This window comes from Protopterus annectens, chromosome 3.part1, assembly GCF_019279795.1.
Source record: "Protopterus annectens isolate FY-2018-M chromosome 3.part1, PAN1.0, whole genome shotgun sequence".
Classification (NCBI taxonomy): domain Eukaryota; kingdom Metazoa; phylum Chordata; order Ceratodontiformes; family Protopteridae; genus Protopterus; species Protopterus annectens.
Window position 1 is genome coordinate 1,826,602,875 of NC_056732.1, and position 19,351 is coordinate 1,826,622,225.

Consider the following 19,351-nt stretch of genomic DNA (forward strand, 5'->3'; position numbering starts at 1 on the left):
CCCTTCTGTAGGATGTCCACATCATTTGGGGACTCGACTATGGCTCCTAGTTTGCAGTCATCTGTGAACTTTGTTAGCCAAAGACCTTCTGTGTTAGCCTGTACTTCAGAAAAGTAGATACCAAACAGGAGAGGTCCCAGGACTGAACCCTGTGGTACTCCACTTGTCACTGTTCTGAAGTCAGATTTGGAGTCTGCAACTTTTACAGTGTGGGTTCTGTCAGTGAGCCAGTTGGCACCCATCTTGTGACATAGGGATTTATACCTAGTTTAGTGAGTTTAGCTATAATTCCAAAATGGGGGATGGTGTCGAAAGCCTGCATCTGCTTTCTTGTTGTATTTTTCACAATGAGAGGTTATATATAGATTTATAGGCAGTTACTATCTATGCAGTCCTGTAGACCATTAAATAGCCTAGCCCAAATTCCCACTTTCCCTAAAACACTGTCTGGTTAAGTGACTTGTTCAAGTCACACAGTAAACAAATTAAGGTAAATTAATCAAACCCTCTATCCAGGAAGCAGCACCTTAACAGCTTAAAGTCTTAATCTTCTGCCTTAAATGCAAGGGGGAATCTGTCATAAAGTTGTTAATATTTTATTGTACCCATTGCAGGGTTAGCTTATTATATAGTTACAACTGCACCTGCCTTTTATAGTATTCCTTACGGTATGAGTACGTGTGTTGGTAGGGTGCATCATATGCCTGTACCTGCCTTTTACTGTAGCCCTCATACGGGGAGTATATTTTACAGCTGCTTCTCTCTATTATTGTTTCCCTTACAGTGTTCCATTAGCATATACCTTGCACCTTCTTTTATTGCATTCCTTACAGTATGAGTACATGTGGAAGTAGGGTGCATCATACGGCTGTATTTGCCTTTTTTTGTAGTCCTCATTTGGGAACTGGTCATACAGCTTTACCTCATTTTTATTATGTTCTCTTGTGGAAGTGTTTTAGGCTTGTACCTACCTTTCATTATGCTCACAGCACAGAGGGTTATGATCAGGTCTTCAGTCGTAACCAGGATGCTACGTGTTATTAACATGAATATCAATGGATTCACCTCCAGAGTGTAGCTCAAGAGGTGAATGTTTGACATTCATGTTGAGAACATGTAACTTCATGGGTAACAATCATAAATACCTGATCATAATTCTTAGCAGTGCATGGAGCTTTAACTGCTCCAATGTAGTAGAAAAGTTAGAAAAAAAAACAGTGTAGTTATAGTAAGTGTTTTACATCTTAGAAAGCATAACACATTAACTGCTGCCACACAGAGAGTGACCACCCAAGAAAAGTGACAATAAGACAGCCAGCACTTCTTTTGTCCATTAAAAAAATGTCTGAACAAAGTGTTTTAAGTTCATTTAATAGATTCCTGGTGCTCAACTGTGGTGGTGGTGCTGTGGTAGCGTTGTTGCCTCACAGTAAGACGTTGTCCTGTTCGATTCTCAGCTAGAGTGTCTTGTGTGTGGAGACATGTGTGAATGGGAGTACCTTCGTTGAAGGTTGTGCGTCAGGGCTGGCAACTCGGTATGTAAAAGTCTACTGCCAATCTATATCAGACCGGAGTTCCGCTGTGGCGACCCCTAACCGGGAAAAGCCGAAAGACACAACAACAACAATAAATTCCTGGTGCTCTTCTGCCGTTACCACTGAACACTGTTGAGAGCAGGACAAGTGTGTGTAGCAATGTGCAGCAATTGTTAAACATATTTTTGACATGAGGAAGTTGCTTAACAAACCTGTCTTTCCCTGATTTTGAAGTGTAATCACAGAGTTCTGTGCACTACAAAAATTCATTACACAGGTATTCATTGCAGGAGAACCATACCTCTCAAAGAGCAAGAAATCTGGATAAAGCTATAAATAAAAGTGGGACAAAGGCCCCAAAATTGGGACAAAGGCCCCAAAATAGGGACAATTTTTAAATATTGCTCTTACAAACATAGAAAGTTGATAGAATAACAGGTTTTGCATTAGCATGAATTTCCTGAAGGATATAAGTCTAAAACTCAAATGTCTGTCATTATTTTCTAACTTCAATCTGTAATGATTTACCACTAATTTGGCAGAAAACCAAACGAATATGAAAAATGGATCAAAAATATGAGGCCAAAATCTTGAGATTCTGTGAAAATCTGTACAGTTGAGAGGTATTAGGGAACCTAGCATACCATTGTGCTTCCCTGTTTTGTACTCCTCTCATTTTATACATGGGGTCAGTCTGTCATACACCTCTGCCTCATCTGTCCCTAAAACAATGACTTCTGTATTTTTTCATGCAGTATGCATATTGGATGAATGACTCCTCGCATTTTAAACTGCATTTAAATTATGCAATACCAAGTCAGACTGAATCTTATATGGCAGCACACATAAAGGGGATTAGAGAACAATAAAAGGAAAGCAGTGCTTGCCTTCCATGTAAGCTACACATACAAAATACGATACTGAATGAAACTGGAAATGTTTGAAACCTGCTTTGGTCTTCACTATATGCAGCAGGAGTTCAGCTGGTAAAATTGTCCCTTGTACAGTGTGGATGCACCAGCCTATCTCATTGAATATTTAAATAAGTTCTCTCCTACTGTACTTTCCTTCTGCTGCATATTATAAATATTAATCACCTCACCAGAGTGCTGTGGGGACACAGTTCAACAAAGGACAGGAAGTGAAGAATATTAAAAGTGCTAAGGAAGTGCTGTTTTTTAATAAGAATGTTATAGAAATGCTGTGATTTGTGTGGCTGTTCATTTTTTCTTGTCTCTCGGTCATTTCATATAGCAGTAACTGGAGCTTCTAAACAGTGCGATCTGTGGTACATGGCACTGAAACAGGCAATCATGAAGCTGGAGGTAAGCACTTCTGAGCCGATGATAAAAACTTTTATTCCTTTGGGCAAATGCCCTGTGTTACTCTAACCCAAATCTGTGAACATCCCCAGAGTTTTTGAGTTGTGTTTATAATCGGTGCAGTTTGGTTGGTAGCTGGGGCAAAAAGAAACTGACATAATGAATTCTTGTGTACAGGGAGCTGCAGACAGAACTGTTTTATGTGAAGTAATTTTTTTCCTAACCACTCAATGTCCTGTTTCTGAGGGCAGATTCTGGATCATGAAAGTAGATGTTACAAAATTACTTCTCTGTGAACGGGTATCTTTCTGATTTGAAGTACATGTCTGTGCTAAGGCAACATTTAAAACTACAGAGTCCTGCCAGCAGTGTTAATAGAAGCTAAGATATGATTTAGTAATCCCTGTTTAATGCATACTAATATTTACTTGTAAGAATGTCCATTTATTTGTACTGTTAACAAAAGCTGTAGGAATGTTCTAGATTTGCTTGCTCAAAGTCATGTACTGAACTTTGAACTTACAGCTTTGTTGTGTGTAGATTTTGTGCTGTAAACAATCTGATAATGAAAATAAGCAGACGCATCCACTGGACTCTGAGATCTATAAAGAATGTTTTCATGATGCCTACATGCATGTTTTTCGCATTTCTGCATTTTTACTTTTTTAATTCTTCCTTAGCAGAATTAAAAAAATATCATTTACATAACTGTGTGTGTGTGTGTGTGTGGGGGGGGGGGGGCATGAAAACAGTATGTTTCTTATGAAGAAAGCAGACTTTCAGTCATCAGTTTATGAAACTGCAACATTATGGATAATGGCCATTGCATTTATTTTGCAGAGGAAAGTGTAATACTAAGCAAGTGAAATATCCATACATTCATTTTCTAAATTTCTATTTATGTTGTAGCAAGCTGAGCTGAACAATCCAAAATTTCTTGCTCCCAATAACAGTGCCCTACTCATCCTGTCGTTCATGTTTCCACTGCTTCTCAGATACTTCAATATTGTAATGTTTGCATAATCCGCTCTGCTGCATTAAAACAGACAAGATGATGTTATAATTTACATGAGAAGTAATGACAGTTGTAGTAATTATGTTGGTTGCCATAGTGAAGATGATGGGTAAGATGAAGCTTGGAACTGATAGCCATGAAGTTTTATCTTCTTATGCTAACTTATTTTCATAAATGCAAGTTATTTTTCATTATCGATGTCAAATTAATGTTATCTGGTTTTAAATATATTGAATATTGGGATATTTTGCAATAAAAATCATTTGATTTAAAGCACACACACACACACACACACACACACACACACACACACACACACACACACACACACACACACACACACACTAACTGTCTGAAATGCCAAGACTTGTCAGCGTGACTCCTGAAATGCTGAGACTGAATGACCAAACATACAGATTTGCATATACTAAATTTAAAATTGCTATTCCTTGGAATATTCCCTTTTTTCTGGGGATTGGTGATTTTGGAGTTGGTATATAAGTTTGAGGTGAATGGGGGGCTTGCCACCACATCAATGGGTGAAAGCAGGCTTGCTTCTTTGCAAATAAAACAACTTTAAATAAGAAAAGCAATGTTCCAACAGTTGCTGTTTCATGTGTTTTTGGTCCTTTTTTGTCATTTCAGGGCTTGGTAATTTGAGTCTTAACAATTCAATAGGGTGCACACACACACACACACACACACACACACACACACACACACACACACACACTACAGATTATGCACAGAAAATAATGCTGAATTTCCATCTGTCAGCAATTTCAGTATTTGTTCGCTACTATTCTTCCCTCATTTCCTAAATCCTGCAGGACATTCATATTTATGTCTTATTTTTTTAAGTTTCTTGATGTTTAATTGCTAGTTGTTTTCTGGCCTGAATTGGTCTGCATTTAAACTTATGGTAGATTACCTTAAATGAATATTGATTGTAATGGATGCTACTTGTTTTTTGCTTTCTTGCTTGAATTGGTCTGAGTTTAAGAAGATTACCTTAAATGAATATTGATTTTAATGGATGGCTACAGTGTGTGCATGTACAGCTGTTGATACCTTCTCTGCATCCATTGCTCTTGCGTATGAATTCTTGTACATTATATACTTTTTGTTCCCTATTAATTTTTTTTTATTTTTAGTGTATTTTGGAACTTCCCTTTCTCCAATAATCCACTGGAAAGGAACTTTACAGCTTGGAGCCTTCCTATCAACTGATATAAGGCATGAATGAGTGAATGAATCAGTTAATCAATATCTCTGAATCATTGGCCTTGTTCATTACTGTTTAAGTATTAAGTATATGACATCTATGTGTCTAAATATTCAATTGTTTGTAAAATGTTTGCTGTTGATGCTTCATTATTTACAACAAATGTTTTCTTGCAATATGAAATGGGGTAAAATTAGGCTTGTCATTCCCAGGTCTCATGTATGACTCTTGTTATTAGTGAGTCTCCTGCTGGAACACAGATAACAGCCATCACATTTTCAGAACCCCCCTCCCTGACAGCTTTAAAAGCTGCTAGTCAGCCAAGAAAAAGTAATTGTGTCAATATGTCCTTGTTCTGCTTGCCTTTGAGTTATTCATACGTAAAATATAAGGGCTTAAAACTACCGTGGGAATGTAAGGTTAGGCTTCTTAAGGTCCTGACAGATCAATAGCCTAGTAAGTACCTATAAATCTATGAACCTAAAGTGTGTAACAGAACAAAGTGTATAGCAGCTTTTATAGCTGTTGGTTGATTAGATGTCCACTATCCTTCTGGCTAATGTTTGTATGGCAGTACAAAGAGTGTGACAGTATTTAAAATGTTCAGACACTTTGTGTTCCTGCACTTTTTTAACTTGTAATACATAGGGACAGCTGAAAATCCACATGTATTACAAATAATTATGACTTGGTCAGATCATAACTGTTTGTTAATGTGTTCTGGAAATACATTCAAGAGGTTTACCTCTTAAGTTTTAATCAAGGTGAAATTCTTGAATCCATTTATCTAACACATTCACAGGTTAGTTATGACCGCTCTCACAGTCATAGTCGTCACATCTGTGGGCTGTTTATGACTTCACATTTTGTATGTTGAACACATCTGGATGAATCTTGTAATTTTATAGACCCTAAAAACAGCCCAAGTTTGCAACTGTTACTATTAAGTTTTTTGATTGATAAATGACTTTAAGTATGTTAAATTCAAAATTTTAATCCCTTAATGGAATAACTTTGCTGATTTTCTCTGTCTTTACTTCAGTATCTTGGATATACAAAAAAGGGGGGTTGACATAATGCTTACGGTGTTTACCTGACATGTTTAAGGTAGTTGGTTACCTGATAGACTCAAGATACAAGGTTTGATTCTCAACTTTGAAAGCAAAATTGGCTGTATGTAAAATGGCCCACGAGGACATTTAGTCTAGTACTTATCCATGAACCAATAAAAAGCTTCAGAAGCTAACAAAACACTACAGGGACAGTGTAAAGGAAATTGAGACTCTGATTCATTTTGTACAAATGAGTGCTTGTGGTATTCTAAATTAGTACATGCTGTTTACACACTCCAAATTAAAATCTGCTGTTCTCTTGCAAAGGGTCTGAAGAAGAGCAACAGAGATGGCCTGTGGTTTTTGGGAGTAGTTTGATGAGTGAACTTTGTGATACTATTTGTGTACTCCCAGGAGGTTATGGGTAGTAAGATATGATACCTTGCTTTCCTCAGTTACTCCAGCAAGAGAGGAGCAGAGGAACAGTGAGTTGCAAGCACTAGGGGAGATAATTAGAGGAACTAAAACTGTAACATCACTACATTGGGAGACGTCACACTTTTTGAATGCTGTGCACTTTTTGAAAACATTAGCGAAACACTGGGTAGATCGAAGAAGGAATGTGAAAGTACAGATGTTTGTTGCAAGTAGTAGTGAAGGACTGTGGAGTAGTACAGGGACTTAGAGAGGTGATAGGAGTTAGTCTGTATGGTGGAAGATCTGTGTGTAACCATGTAGGCTGTTGATAAAAGTGCTGTGGAGGCAGTGCACTGGGGCTTGTATAACAGTAAAGGTTAGTGGCATATGTGGTAAGTGGTAATGTGGTTAGGGGCTTTTAACAGCTTAGCATCGCTACACAGGCAAGGCAGTGTGGCAGACAGTCTATGTAACAGTGCAAATTAAGAATATGAGTGTCAGGGATGTAGTGCCCAGATATTGATACTGTAGGTACAAGTGGTGGGGAGGTAATGGGTCAGATGGTCTGTGTCCCTGTATAAGATCATGGTCCAAAAGGTAGACAGGTAGTGTGATAGTTCCTATGTAATGGTACAAGGTTGTGGTGTAGGGACAGGTAGTTCCTGCATAATGGTACAAGGTTATGATGCAGGGACAGAAATTATGGTAGTTCTGTGTAATGATACAAGATCATGGTGCAGGGAAGGGTAGTGTGGTAGTTCCTGTGTAATGGTACAAGATAGTGGTAAAGGGGCAGGTAGTGTGGTAATTCCTGTGTAATGGAACAAGGTTATGGTGCAGGGGCAGGTAGTGTGATAGTTCCTGTGTAGTGGTTCAAGATTGTAGTGCAGGGACAGGTAGTGTGGCAGTTCCTATGTAATGGTACAAGACTGTGGTACAGGGACAGGTAATGTGGCAGTTCCTGTGTAGTGGTACAAGATTGTGATGCAGGGACAGGTAGTTGCTCTGTAATAATACAATATTGTGTTGCAGGGACAAGTAGTGTGGTAGTTCCTCTGTAATGGTACAATATTGTGGTGCAGGGACAGGTAATATGGTAGTTCCAGTGAAATAGTGCAAGATTGTGGTGCAGGAACAGGTAGTGTGGTAGTTTCTTTGTAATGGTACAAGATTGTGGTGCAGGGACAGGTAGTGTGGTAGTTCCTGTGTAATGGTACAAGATCATGGTGCAGGGAAAGATACTGTGGTAGTTCCTGTGTAATGGTACAAGATCTTGGTGCAGGGAAGGGTAGTGTGGTAGTTCCTGCGTAATGATACAAGATTGTGGTGCAGGGACAAGTAATATGGTAGTTCTTGTGCAATGGTACAAGATTGTGGTGCAGGGACACCTAGTGTGATACTTCCTGTGGAGTGGTACAAGGTTATGGTACAGGGACAGGTAGTGCGGTACTTCTTGTGTAATGGTATAAGATAGTGGTGCAGGGACAGATAGTGTGGTAGTTCCTGTGTAATTTTTACAAGACTGTGGTGCAGGGACAAGTAGTGTGGTAGTTCTTGTGTAATGATACAAGATAGTGGTGCAGGGATGGATAGTGTGGTAGTTCCTATATGATGGCACAAGATAGTGGTGTAGGGATAGACAATGAGGTAGTTCCTGTGTAATTGTACAAGATCATGGTGCATGGACAGGTAGTGTGGTACTACCTGACTAATGGTATAATATAGTGGTGCAGGGACAGATAGTGTGGTAGTTCTTGTGTAATTGTACAAGGTAGTGGTGCAGAGACTGTGTGGCAGTTCATGTATAATGGTACAAGACTGTTGTACAGAGAGAGGTAGTATTGTATTTCCTTTGTAATGGTACAAGGTTGTAGTGCAGGGACAGTCAGTGTGTGCAGATGGTGTGAATGTAGTGAAGAGAATCTGTAAAACAGCACAAGTTAATAGAGCAAGCAGGTGGAGTATAGTAGTGTAAAGCCTCTGTAACAGTACAAGCGACCAGAGCATTTGGTAGAGAGGTAATGTGGTAACAGTTTATGTAACAGTGTACATAGAACTGGTATGGAGTTAATGTAATATGAAAAGCTACATTTTCAGGGTACAGAGAGATGTAGTGTTACAGGGCGTATGGGTACAGAGAAACAGTACAGCATCAGGGTGCAGGTGGTAGTTTATGTAAAGCCAAAACTTGCACTTCAAGTTGATAGTAAAAATGGTTAGTAGTGAATAGTTTGTATAATGGTACATGATCATAATGCAGGTTGTAAGGATGAGCATTGTAGTGTCTGTGTATGTGGTAGTGTAAAGTAGTATGATAGAGGTGGAAGAGATGTAGTAGAATAAGGACCTGTGTACTTGTACAGGTTGTACACTGTAATGTCATACATACATAGTCTATCAGTTCAGGTTAACAATATAGTAGAGGTGTAGTGTTCTAGCACACAGGTAACAGTACAAGGTAATGGTACAGTTGGAAGAGAAATTACATGGTTGAAGGCTGGGGGTAGTGATCTGTGTTTTGGTTGTTAATGTACAGAATCATAAAACAGGTGATAGTAATGTAGTGATGTAGTATAATACCACAGTTTTATGTCTTTATTATTATTTTACATGTGTTGGTAGGGTTGTAACAGTGTAAGATAGTACATGATTGTGATACAGGTGGTAGTGTGGTAGAGACTGTATAACTTTACAGGGGGTAGAAGTGCTGTGTTATACAGTCTGTGTATACGTAGTGGATACTGATACATTTGGCAGCTGTTGCTTTGCAATGAAGGTTGAATATTGTAGTACAGCTGATAAGGAGGTGATATACAGGATGTTTTATATAATGGTACAAGGTCATAGTAATGATGGTACAGACATATTATAGTAGGCCTTTTGTAAAGTTAAAGGTGGTATGAATATACTGAGATGGGACGTGTGTGCTAGTCCAGGATCATGGTACTTGTAGGAAGGCTTTAGTATGGTATGGTACATGATCATAATATGGATGCAGTGGGATGGGGTTCTTTGTAGTGGCACAGGTGGTACATATGTAGTAGGACTGGTTTACTACTACAGAATGTGGCACAGAACCTGTGAAGCAGTACAACTAAGGTAACTACAGGTGTGGTTAGGAGGCAGTGAGTTAGGATAGGAATTAAAATAATAAACATGACTATATTACAGGTGGAAGCAGTATAGTTACAGCCCTGTATAAGAGTACAAGGTAATACTGCAGTTGAAGAAGCAGCATGGTGTAACACTATAGGTACAGTTGTAGAAGAAGTAGCATGGTGTAATACTGTAGGTACAGTTGTAGAAGTAGCATGGTGTAACACTATAGGTACAGTTATAGAAGAAGTATCATGGTGTAACACTGTAGGTACAGTTGTAGAAGAAGCAGCATGGTGTAACACTGTAGTTACAATTGTAGAAGAAGCAGCATAGTGTAACACTGTAGGTGCATCTTGGTGTAACACTGTAGGTACAGTTGTAGAAGAAGCAGCATGGTGTAACACTGTAGGTACAGTTGTAGAAGAAGCAGCATGGTGTAACACTGTAGGTACAGTTGTAGAAGAAGCAGCATAGTGTAACACTGTAGGTACCATTGTAGAAGAAGCAGCATGGTGTAACACGGTAGTTACTGTTGTAGAAGAAGCAGCATGGTGTAACACTGTAGGTACCGTTATAGAAGAATTAGCATGGTGTAACATATAGGTACAGTTATAGAAGAAGTAGCATGGTGTAACACTAGGTACAGTTGAAGAAGCAGCATGGTGCAACACTGTAGGTACAGTTGTAGAAGAAGCAGCATGGTGTAACACTAGGTACAATTGCAGAAGAAGCAGCATGGTGTAGAGAGAGGTAGTATTGTATTTCCTTTGTAATGGTACAAGGTTGTAGTGCAGGGACATTCAGTGTGTGCAGATGGTGTGAATGTAGTGAAGAGAACCTGTAAAACTGCACAAGTTAATAGAGCAAGCAGGTGGAGTATAGTAGTGTAAAGCCTCTGTAACAGTACAAGCGACCAGAGCAGTTGGTAGAGAGGTAATGTGGTAACAGTTTATGTAACAGTGTACATAGAACTGGTATGGAGTTAATGTAATATGAAAAGCTACATTTTCAGGGTACAGAGAGATGTAGTGTTACAGGGCGTATGGGTACAGAGAAACAGTACAGCATCATGGTGCAGGTGGTAGTTTATGTAGTAGGATGTTGCCCTGTGTATGGCTACAGGGAAGTGGTACAGCACCATGGTGCAGGTGGTACTTCATGTAGTAGGATGTTGCCCTGTTTATGGTTACAGGTAGTACACGGATAATGGGGCTTGAAGCCAACACTTGCACTTCAAGTTGATAGTAAAAATGGTTAGTAGTGAATAGTTTGTATAATGGTACATGATCATAATGCAGGTTGTAAAGATGAGCATTGTAGTGTCTGTGTATGTGGTAGTGTAAAGTAGTATGATATAGGTGGAAGAGATGTAGTAGAATAAGGACCTGTGTACTTGTACAGGTTGTACACTGTAATGTCATACATACATAGTCTATCAGTTCAGGTTAACAATATAGTAGAGGTGTAGTGTTCTAGCACACAGGTAACAGTACAAGGTAATGTTACAGTTGGAAGAAATTACATGGTTGAAGGCTGGGGGTAGTGATCTGTGTTTTGGTTGTTAATGTACAGAATCATAAAACAGGTGATAGTAATGTAGTGATGTAGTATAATACCACAGTTTTATGTCTTTATTATTATTTTACATGTGTTGGTAGGGTTGTAACAGTGTAAGAGAGTACATGATTGTGATACAGGTGGTAGTGTGGTAGAGACTGTATAACTTTACAGGGGGTAGAAGTGCTGTGTTATACAGTCTGTGTATACGTAGTGGATAATGATACATTTGGCAGCTGTTGCTTTGCAATGAAGGTTGAATATTGTAGTACAGCTGATAAGGAGGTGATATACAGGATGTTTTATATAATGGTACAAGGTCATAGTAATGATGGTACAGACATATTATAGTAGGCCTTTTGTAAAGTTAAAGGTGGTAGGAATATACTGAGATGGGACTTGTGTGCTAGTCCAGGATCATGGTACTTGTAGGAAGGCTTTAGTATGGTATGGTATATGATCATAATACGGATGCAGTGGGATGGGGTTCTTTGTAGTGGCACAGGTGGTACATATGTAGTAGGACTGGTTTACTACTACAGAATGCGGCACAGAACCTGTGTAGCAGTACAACTAAGGTAACTACAGGTGTGGTGAGGAGGCAGTGAGTTAGGATAGGCATTAAAATAATAAACATGACTATATTACAGGTGGAAGCAGTATAGTTACAGCCCTGTATAAGAGTACAAGGTAATAGTGCAGTTGAAGAAGCAGCATGGTGTAACACTATAGGTACAGTTGTAGAAGAAGTAGCATGGTGTAATACTGTAGGTACAGTTGTAGAAGTAGCATGGTGTAACACTATAGGTACAGTTATAGAAGAAGTATCATGGTGTAACACTGTAGGTACAGTTGTAGAAGAAGCAGCATGGTGTAACACTGTATTTATAATTGTAGAAGAAGCAGGATAGTGTAACACTGTAGGTGCAGCTTGGTGTAACACTTTAGGTACAGTTGTAGAAGAAGCAGCATGGTGTAACACTGTAGGTACAGTTGTAGAAGAAGCAGCATGATGTAACACTGTAGGTACAGTTGTAGAAGAAGCAGCATGGTGTAACACTGTAGGTACCATTGTAGAAGAAGCAGCATGGTGTAACACGGTAGTTACCGTTGTAGAAGAAGCAGCATGGTGTAACACTGTAGGTACCATTATAGAAGAATTAGCATGGTGTAACATATAGGTACAGTTATAGAAGAAGCAGCATGGTGTAACACTAGGTACAGTTATAGAAGAAGCAGCATGGTGCAACACTGTAGGTACAGTTGTAGAAGAAGCAGCATGGTGTAACACTAGGTACAGTTGCAGAAGAAGCAGCATGGTGTAACACTGTAGGTACAGTTGCAGAAGAAGCAGAATGGTGTAACACTGTAGGTACAGTTGTAGAAGAAGTAGCATGGTGTAACACTGTAGGTACAGTTGTAGAAGAAGCAGCATGGTGTAACACTATAGGTACAGTTATAGAAGAAGTAGCATGGTGTAACACTCTAATTACCGTTGTAGAAGAAGCAACATGGTGTAACACTGTAGGTACAGCTGTAGAAGAAGCTGCATGGTGTAACACTGTAGGTACAGTTGTAGAAGAAGCAGCATGGTGTAACACTGTAGGTACAGTTGTAGAAGAAGCAGCATGCTGTAACACTGTAGGTACAGTTGTAGAAGAAGCAGCATGCTATAACACTGTAGGTACAGTTGTAGAAGAAGCAGCATGCTGTAACAGTGTAGGTACAGTTGTAGAAGAAGCAGCATGCTGTAACAGTGTAGGTACAGTTGTAGAAGAAGCAGCATGGTGTAACAGTTTAGCTACAGTTGTAGAAGAAGCAGCATGGTGTAACACTGTAGGTACAGTTGTAGAAGAAGCAGCATGGTGTAACACTGTAGGTACAGTTGTAGAAGAAGTTGCATGATTCATGTGCTATTTGTTGATTTCATGTTCTGCCTTCAACACTGTCATTCCTCAGAATCTGATATCGAAGTTACTTCAACTGGGCATAGACTGTCATTTATGCAATTGGATTCTGAGCTTCCTTACTGAAAGGCCTCAAAAGGTTTGTGTGGGAGACAACAGCTCTGGAAGTGTCATCCTGAACACAGGAGTACCACAAGCCCTCTACTTTTTCACTCTGCTGACACATGACTGCATGGCCACACGTGAAACGAATAGAATCATCAGATTCGCGGATGACACCACTGTTATAGGCCTGGTCAAAGACTGAAAGGAGGAGGCCTACAGGAAAGTGATTGATCAACAATTGTTTTGGTGTGACAGCAACAATCTAACACTGAATGTCAGCAAGACAAAGGAGCTGATTGTTGATTTCAGAAGATCTCGGGTACCACACAAACCTCTAGTGATGAAAGTGATGACTGTGGAAAGGGTCAAGAGTACAAAGCTCTTGAGTGTTCATATCACAGAGAACTTATCCTGGTCAGTCGATGTATCCAGCACAGTCAAAAAAGCTCAGCAATGCTTGCACTTTATAAGGAAACAAGAAGGGAAAATTACCAAGCTCCATACTTCATAGGTTCATAGCTGGGTACTAGGCTATTGGCCCAAGGGCCTACGTAAGCCTAGCCAACAAGGTTCCCTGGCTTACGCCACCCAAGAAAGTTATTTTCCTGTGCCACTGTCGAGCAGAGACACAGAAGTGATCCTCGGGGTGTATTTCCTATTCCCCATCCACTCATCAAGATTTTTCTTGAAGAGTGCTAATGAAGAACTTTGCTTGACATAGATGGGTAGCCTGTTCCAGAGTATGAGAAGTCTCTGGGATAGGAATCTATCCCTCCAGCATGTCCTGTTTATTTTGGTGACAAGGTTTAGGTCCCTAGAGCGTCTAGCTCGGAGGGATTGGGATTTCTTTAGTTGTCAAATGTCCAACAGCTCTGGGTTTGACACAGCTTTATATGATAGGCAGAGATCACCTCAAAGTAGGCGATATGCTATGTAGTAAAGCTGGAGTTTTTTGAGGCGGTCAGTGTAGGGTATTTGTTTGAGTCCAGTAATCCTCTTTGTGAGGTACTTCTGTGGCCTTTCCAGCTGCTGCAGATGTCCTGTGAGGTACATTCCAAAAGGGGCATTGTACTCTATAATGGGTCTAATGAGTGTCAAGTAGAGGGGAACGATGACCTCTTTTTTTCCTGGATGAGAACGCTTTTATGATGAGGTGTGCCATGTAGAAGGACTTCCTGATTACTGTGGCGATGTGACTATCAAAGGAGAGACTACTGTCCATCTGGGTCCCAAGGTCTCTTTTATAGGGGCACCATTGAAAGTGTCCTGATCAACAGCATTGCAGTCTGGTATGGGAGCTGTAACAATCAGCATCGGAAGGGTCTCAAGAGAATTGTAAGTTCAGCAGAAAGAATCATTGGCACCTCCCTTACCCCTCTGGAGGATCTACACAAATGCCGGTGCATTGACAAGGCCATAAAGATTTCCAGTGATCCAACGCATCCTTCCAATGGTCTGTACACTTTCCTGTCCTCAGGCAGGGGATACAGAAGCCTGCATTGTAAGACCACCAGACTAAAAAACAGTTTCTTTCCGCTCTTCATTAGACTGTTGAACTCTTGGGAAAAACAAACTATGACATCTGTTACATAACTAGCCTATCAAGGGGCTTATTTTATGGATGTGCAATTACGAAGTGCAATACTAAGGTAGCTCACCTACACACTGAAGGACTGTAAAGTGCAATATACAAACTGTGCAATATTTCAGTCTATTCATAGATATGCTGCTGTTGTTTCAATTTTACTTTGACAATATTACCGTCATAGTGTTGCTTGTCTTTCTTGTCTCCTGTTCTGGGATGGGTGTGGGTCACTGCTGTCCTACTTTACTTACAGATTGCTACTTATTAAAATTCTACTGTGATATTTTATTAAGTTTTCTCTGTCTATATGTGCAAATGTTTCCTGCATTGAGAATGAAGCATTGTAATTTCGTTCAGCTGCACTGCTGTGTAGTTCTGAATGACAATAAAGTTTTCTTTGACTTGACATGATGTAATACTGTAGGTACAGTTGTAGAAGAAGCAGCATGGTGTAACACTGTAGGTACAGTTGTAGAAGAAGCAGCATGGTGTAACACTGTAGGTACAGTTGTAGAAGAAGTTGCATGATTCATCTGCTATTCGTTGATTTCAGTTCTGCCTTCAACACTGTCATCCCTCAGAATCTGATATCAAAGCTATTTCAACTGGGCATAGACTGCCATTTATGCAATTTGATTCTGAGCTTCCTTACTGAAAGGCCTTAAAAGGTTTGTGTGGGAGACAACAGCTCTGGAAGTGTCATCCTGAACACAGGAGTACCACAAGCCCTCTATTTTTTCACTCTGCTGACACATGACTGCATGGCCACACGTGAAATGAATAGAATCATCAGATTCGCGGATGACACCACTGTTATAGGCCTGGTCAAAGACTGAGAGGAGGAGGCCTACAGGAAAGAGATTGATCAACTACTGGTTTGGTGTGACAGCAACAATCTAGCACTGAATGTCAGCAAGACAAAGGAGCTGATTGTTGATTTCAGAAGATCTCAGGTACCACACAAACCTCTAGTGATGAAAGTGATGACTGCGGAAAGGGTCAAGAGTACAAAGCTCGAGTGTTCATATCACAGAGAACTTATCCTGGTTAGTCAATGTATCCAGCACAGTCAAAAAAGCTCAGCAATACTTGCACTTTATAAGAAAACTTAGGAAGGGAAAATTACCAAGCTCCATACTTCATAGATTCATTGGTAGGTACTAGGCTATCGGCCCAAGGGCCTACGTAAGCCTAGCCAACAAGGTTCCCTGGCTTACACCACCGAAGAAAGTTATTTTCCTGTGCCACTGTCGAGCAGGGACACAGAAGTGATCCCCGGGGTGTATTTCCTATTTCCCATCCACTCATCAAGATTTTTCTTGAAGAGTGCTAATGAAGAACTTTGCTTGACATACATGGGTAGCCTGTTCCAGAGTATGGGAAGTCTCTGGGATAGGAATCTATCCCTCCAGCATGTCCTGTTTATTTTGGTGACAAGGTTTAGGTCCCTAGAGTGTGTAGGTCGGAGGGATTGGGATTTCTTTAGGTGTAGAATGTCCAACAGCTCTGGGTTTGACACAGCTTTATATGTTAGGCAGAGATCACCTCGGAGTAGGTGATATGCTGTGGAGTAAAGCTGGAGTTTTTTGAGGCGGTCAGTGTAGGGCATTTGTTTGAGTCCAGTAATCCTCTTTGTGAGGTACTTCTGTGGCCTTTCCAGCTGCTGCAGATGTCTTGTGAGGTACATTCCCAAAGGGGCGTTATACTCTATAATGGGTCTAATGAGTGTCGAGTAGAGGGAATGATGACCTCTTTTTTCCTGAATGAGAACCCTTTTATGATGAGGTGTGCCACGTAGAAGGACTTTCTGATTACTGTGGCGATGTGACTATCAAAGGAGAGACTACTGTCCACCTGGGTCCCAAGGTCTCTTTTACAGGGGCACCATTGAAAGTGTCCTGATCAACAGCATTGCAGTCTGGTATGGGAGCTGTAACAGTCAGCATCGGAAGGCTCTCAAGAGAATTGTAAGTTCAGCAGAAAGAATCATTGGCACCTCCCTTTCCCTTCTGGAGGATCTACACAAATGCCTGTGCATTGACAAGGCCAAAAAGATTTCCAGCGATCCAATGCATCCTTCCAATGATCTGTACACTCTCCTGTCCTCAGGCAGGAGATGCAGAAGCCTGCATTGTAAGACCACCAGACTAAAAAACAGTTTCTTTCCGCTCTTCATTAGACTGTTGAACTCTTGGGAAAAACAAACTATGACTGGGGTCTGTTACATAACTAGCCTATCAAGGGGCTTATTTTATGGATGTGCAATTACTAAGTGCAATACTAAGGTAGCTCACCTACACACTGAAGGACTGTAAAGTGCAATATACAAGCTGTGCAATAATTCAGTCTATTCATAGATATGCTGCTATTGTTTCAATTTTACTTTGACAATATTACCGTCATAGTGTTGCTTGTCTGCCTTGTCTCCTGTTCTGGGATGGGTGTGGGTCACTGCTGTCCTACTTTACTTACAAATTGCTACTTATTAAAATTCTACTGTGATATTTTATTAAGTTTTCTCTGTCTATATGTTCAAATGTTTCCTGCATTGAGAATGAAGCATTGTAATTTCGCTCAGCTGCACTGCTTGTAGTTCTGAATGACAATGAAGTTTTCTTTGACTTGACTTGACATGATGTAATACTGTAGGTACAATTATAAAAGAAGCAGCATGGTGTAACGCTGTAGTTACAGTTGTAGAAGAAGTAGCATGGTGTAACACTAGGTACAGTTGTAGAAGAAGCAGCATGCTCTAACACTGTAGGTACAGTTGTAGAAGAAGCAGCATGCTCTAACACTGTAGGTACAGTTGTAGAAGAAGCAGCATGCTCTAACACTGTAGGTACAGTTGTAGAAGAAGCAGCATGCTGTAACACTGTAGGTACAGTTGTAGAAGAAGCAGCATGCTGTAACACTGTAGGTACAGTTGTAGAAGAAGCAGCATGGTGTAACACTGTAGGTACAGTTATAGAAGAAGCAGCATGGATTTGGCATCTTTTCAGGCTTGCTAGTTGTTGCTGAAGCACCTACCAAGGGGAGAAAACGCTGAGAGAAGAAAAGGAGCCTCTTTTGTGATTTTAAGTATTTTCTTCTGATTTTTTGTTAAGTTTTGCTGCTTTGCCGCCTACTTTTTGGCATTTTCCGGCTTGCTAAAGTTTATATCTGTAACAGTAACAGTACTTGGAACACCTCTAGAGACTGTTTACTGCATTTCCTGTGTTGCACTTAATTTAAAATCTTTTTTTCTCTAAAAACTGCATTTTACCTGATTTTGGCCTAGCACTCAAGTGTGGGGTCATTTATTGCACTGTTGTGATTATTTTGCTGCCTGTGTATCTCTGCTACCTTTAAACTACAACAAAAAGAAAAAAAAACTCAAAAAATCTTGCTTTTTTCCCACTTTCTGAAAGTTAAGAAAGTTCAGTTACAGATTTGCTGTTCTGAACTGTTTGGAAGTTTCTAGAAGGCCAGTGCTTGCTTGGGCTAAAGGGACGTCTCTGTGTTCACCAGTGGGAGTGGTTAACACTGAACAGCCTGCTTGTCCCTGGAGGAGTGGTTACTACCTAGAAGCTGTAGTTTTATTGGCCATTTTGGGTCAATTCTAAACTCCTTGATCTCTCTCTATTAAAACCCTACAACTCTCTTTTTGCACGGTTTTGCGCACTGAGCAGCATCGGGCAGTGCTGCCTAAACAGGTTTAAACTATTCCAGGCTCCATAAAGTCTGCTCTTCACTTTTTCCCTTAGAATTGTTCAAACTCTCAAAGTAATCACTCTATTCTCTTTCTAAAGCCCTGCACTTGGTCAGCTCTTATAAGGAAACACTAACTAACTAAAGCACTACACCCTCCTTGACTTCTCATAAGTATTAGACTCCTGATTGGTCCTTCCTGATCAAGTGAAAAATCAGTTCCCTTCCCTAATCTGATTAGTAAAAAAACAGTTCCCTATACTAATCTGGTATGTCCAAGGGTCAGTTTTAGGGTTACTCTCCAGTCCAGCTGGTGAATCTGGGAATTTTGAGGCAATGTTACAATTGCCTTATGTACACAGACAACCCTCTCCTCCTTCCAACAAACTCTAATACATGTGAGAGATGGAGTTACACAGCCAAACTGGAGGCAGAGCTCTCTCAACCCAAGACTGGCACAGTCAGTCAGGAGGAAAAGGTAACCACCCACACCACATATCCAGTCTCACACAGACCTATTGCATCTGCATACCCAACACATAAACACACAAAGACATACTCGGAGGCACTAAATAAAAACCTGCCTAAACAGCAAAGACCTCCTAAGCAGATATCCAAGCAACAGCCACTCCTCAACAATACCCACAAATCACATATCTCACAAAATCAGTGTGCCTCACAGTCACGGCCCTTAAGGCCAAACAACACACCAAATACACTTGTTATAGGGGACTCTATTGTCCGGCACACTGACGTCCCGCTCACCAGACTGAACAAGGAGAAGGTCACTGTAAGCTACCTGTTGGGTGCCAGGATCCGCCACATAACACAAGCACTCAGAC

General features: G+C 40.3%; 1 protein-coding gene across 1 annotated transcript in view; it reads left to right on the top strand.

Moving 5' to 3' along the window:
- The first annotated feature begins 2,686 nt into the window (after positions 1–2,686).
- Positions 2,687–19,351, top strand: part of LOC122798714 (zinc finger protein OZF-like) — a 138,063-nt gene continuing 121,398 nt past the window's right edge. The window contains exon 1 of the mRNA XM_044067810.1: positions 2,687–2,860. Within this exon, the coding sequence (XP_043923745.1) occupies positions 2,828–2,860 (33 nt within the window). The 5' untranslated portion in view covers positions 2,687–2,827. The remainder of the gene's footprint in view (positions 2,861–19,351) is intronic.